This window comes from Egretta garzetta, unplaced genomic scaffold, assembly GCF_000687185.1.
Source record: "Egretta garzetta isolate BGI_Z169 unplaced genomic scaffold, ASM68718v1 scaffold425, whole genome shotgun sequence".
In the NCBI taxonomy this organism is placed as follows: Eukaryota; Metazoa; Chordata; class Aves; order Pelecaniformes; family Ardeidae; genus Egretta; species Egretta garzetta.
This window is the reverse complement of record NW_009259796.1, coordinates 88655-90426: the sequence shown is the minus strand read 5'-3', so window position 1 is coordinate 90426 and position 1772 is coordinate 88655. Positions and strand designations below refer to the sequence as shown.

At 59.1% G+C, this 1772-nt stretch overlaps 1 protein-coding gene across 1 annotated transcript in view; it reads left to right on the top strand.

Moving 5' to 3' along the window:
- The window catches only part of IRS1 (insulin receptor substrate 1), a gene marked incomplete at its 3' end in the record, with an annotated part of 2155 nt that extends 384 nt beyond the window's left edge, over positions 1-1771 (top strand). Inside the window, exon 2 of the mRNA XM_035895210.1 lies at positions 5-1771. Coding sequence (XP_035751103.1) covers positions 5-1771 — 1767 coding nt within the window. The remainder of the gene's footprint in view (positions 1-4) is intronic.
- Position 1772: the final 1 nt, after the last annotated feature.

Below are 1772 nucleotides of genomic sequence, written 5' to 3'. Positions count from 1 at the left end.
CGAGGGTTTTTTCTCAGATGTCAGAAAGGTGGGTTACTTGCGCAAACCCAAGAGCATGCATAAACGCTTTTTCGTGCTGAGGGCAGCCAGCGAGTCTGGACCCGCCCGGCTGGAGTATTACGAGAATGAGAAGAAATGGAGACACAAGTCAGGGGCCCCCAAGCGCTCCATCCCACTAGAAAGCTGCTTCAACATCAACAAGCGGGCTGACTCCAAGAACAAGCACCTGGTGGCCCTCTACACCAAGGACGAGCACTTTGCCATTGCAGCCGACAGCGAGCCTGAACAGGAGAGCTGGTACCAAGCGCTGCTGCAGTTGCACAACAGGGCCAAGGGCCACCACCACCTCCATCACCATCACCACCACCACCACAGCGATGTCACCTTTGGAAGCAGCAATGCGGGACTGGGGGAAGCAGGTGAGGACAGCTATGGCGAGGTAGCCCCTGGCCCGGCTTTTAAGGAAGTCTGGCAAGTAATTCTGAAGCCTAAGGGCCTGGGCCAGACAAAGAACCTGATTGGCATCTACCGCCTGTGCCTGACTAACAAGACCATCAGCTTTGTGAAGCTGAATTCAGATGCGGCTGCTGTGGTGCTGCAGCTGCTCAATATCCGCCGCTGTGGTCACTCGGAGAACTTCTTCTTCATTGAGGTGGGGCGCTCGGCTGTCACTGGGCCTGGTGAGTTCTGGATGCAGGTGGATGACTCGGTGGTGGCGCAGAACATGCATGAAACCATCCTGGAGGCCATGCGAGCCATGAGCGAGGAATTCCGGCCCCGCAGCAAGAGCCAGTCCTCCTCAAACTGTTCCAACCCCATCTCTGTGCCCCTTCGCAGCAGGCATCATGTCAACAACCCTCCACCCAGCCAGGTGGGGCTCAGTCGCCGGTCCAGAACTGAGAGCGTCACAGCCACCTCTCCTGCCGGTGGTGGTGGTGGAGGTACGGGTGGCAAACCCAGCTCTTTCCGGGTTCGAGCGTCAAGTGATGGGGAAGGCACGATGTCGAGGCCTGCCTCTGTGGATGGTAGCCCAGTTAGTCCCAGTGCCAACCGGACCCATTCGCATAGACATCGTGGCAACTCCAGGCTCCATCCTCCACTCAACCACAGCCGGTCCATCCCAATGCCTTCCTCGCGCTGCTCTCCTTCAGCCACCAGCCCAGTCAGCCTGTCGTCCAGCAGCACTAGTGGCCACGGCTCCACCTCGGACTGCCTGTTTCCACGAAGGTCTAGTGCTTCGGTTTCTGGCTCCCCTAGTGATGGTGGATTTATTTCTTCTGATGAGTATGGTTCCAGCCCATGTGACTTTTGCAGCTCTTTTCGCAGTGTGACCCCGGATTCATTGGGACACACCCCACCAGCTCGGGGCGATGAAGAGCTCAACTACATATGCATGGGGGGGAAGGCCACCTCCTCATGCTGCAGCCTGGCAGCCCCCAACGGCCACTTCATCCCACGCACCTGCCACCCGCAGCAGCAGCCCCGCTACCCCAGCACGCCGTGCTGTCCTCGTGGTAGCGAGGAGGTTGCCGACTTGGAGAAGGCATTCAGGAAGCGGACTCACTCTGCAGGCACTTCGCCCACCATCTCCCACCAGAAGACACCCTCACAGTCTTCGGTGGCCTCCATTGAGGAGTACACGGAGATGCTGCCTTCTTACCCCTGTGGCAGCAGCCGGCTGCCCTCCTACCGGCACTCGGCCTTTGTGCCCACTCACTCCTACCCAGAGGAGTGTCTGGAGATGCACCACCTGGACAGCGGCCCCCATCGGG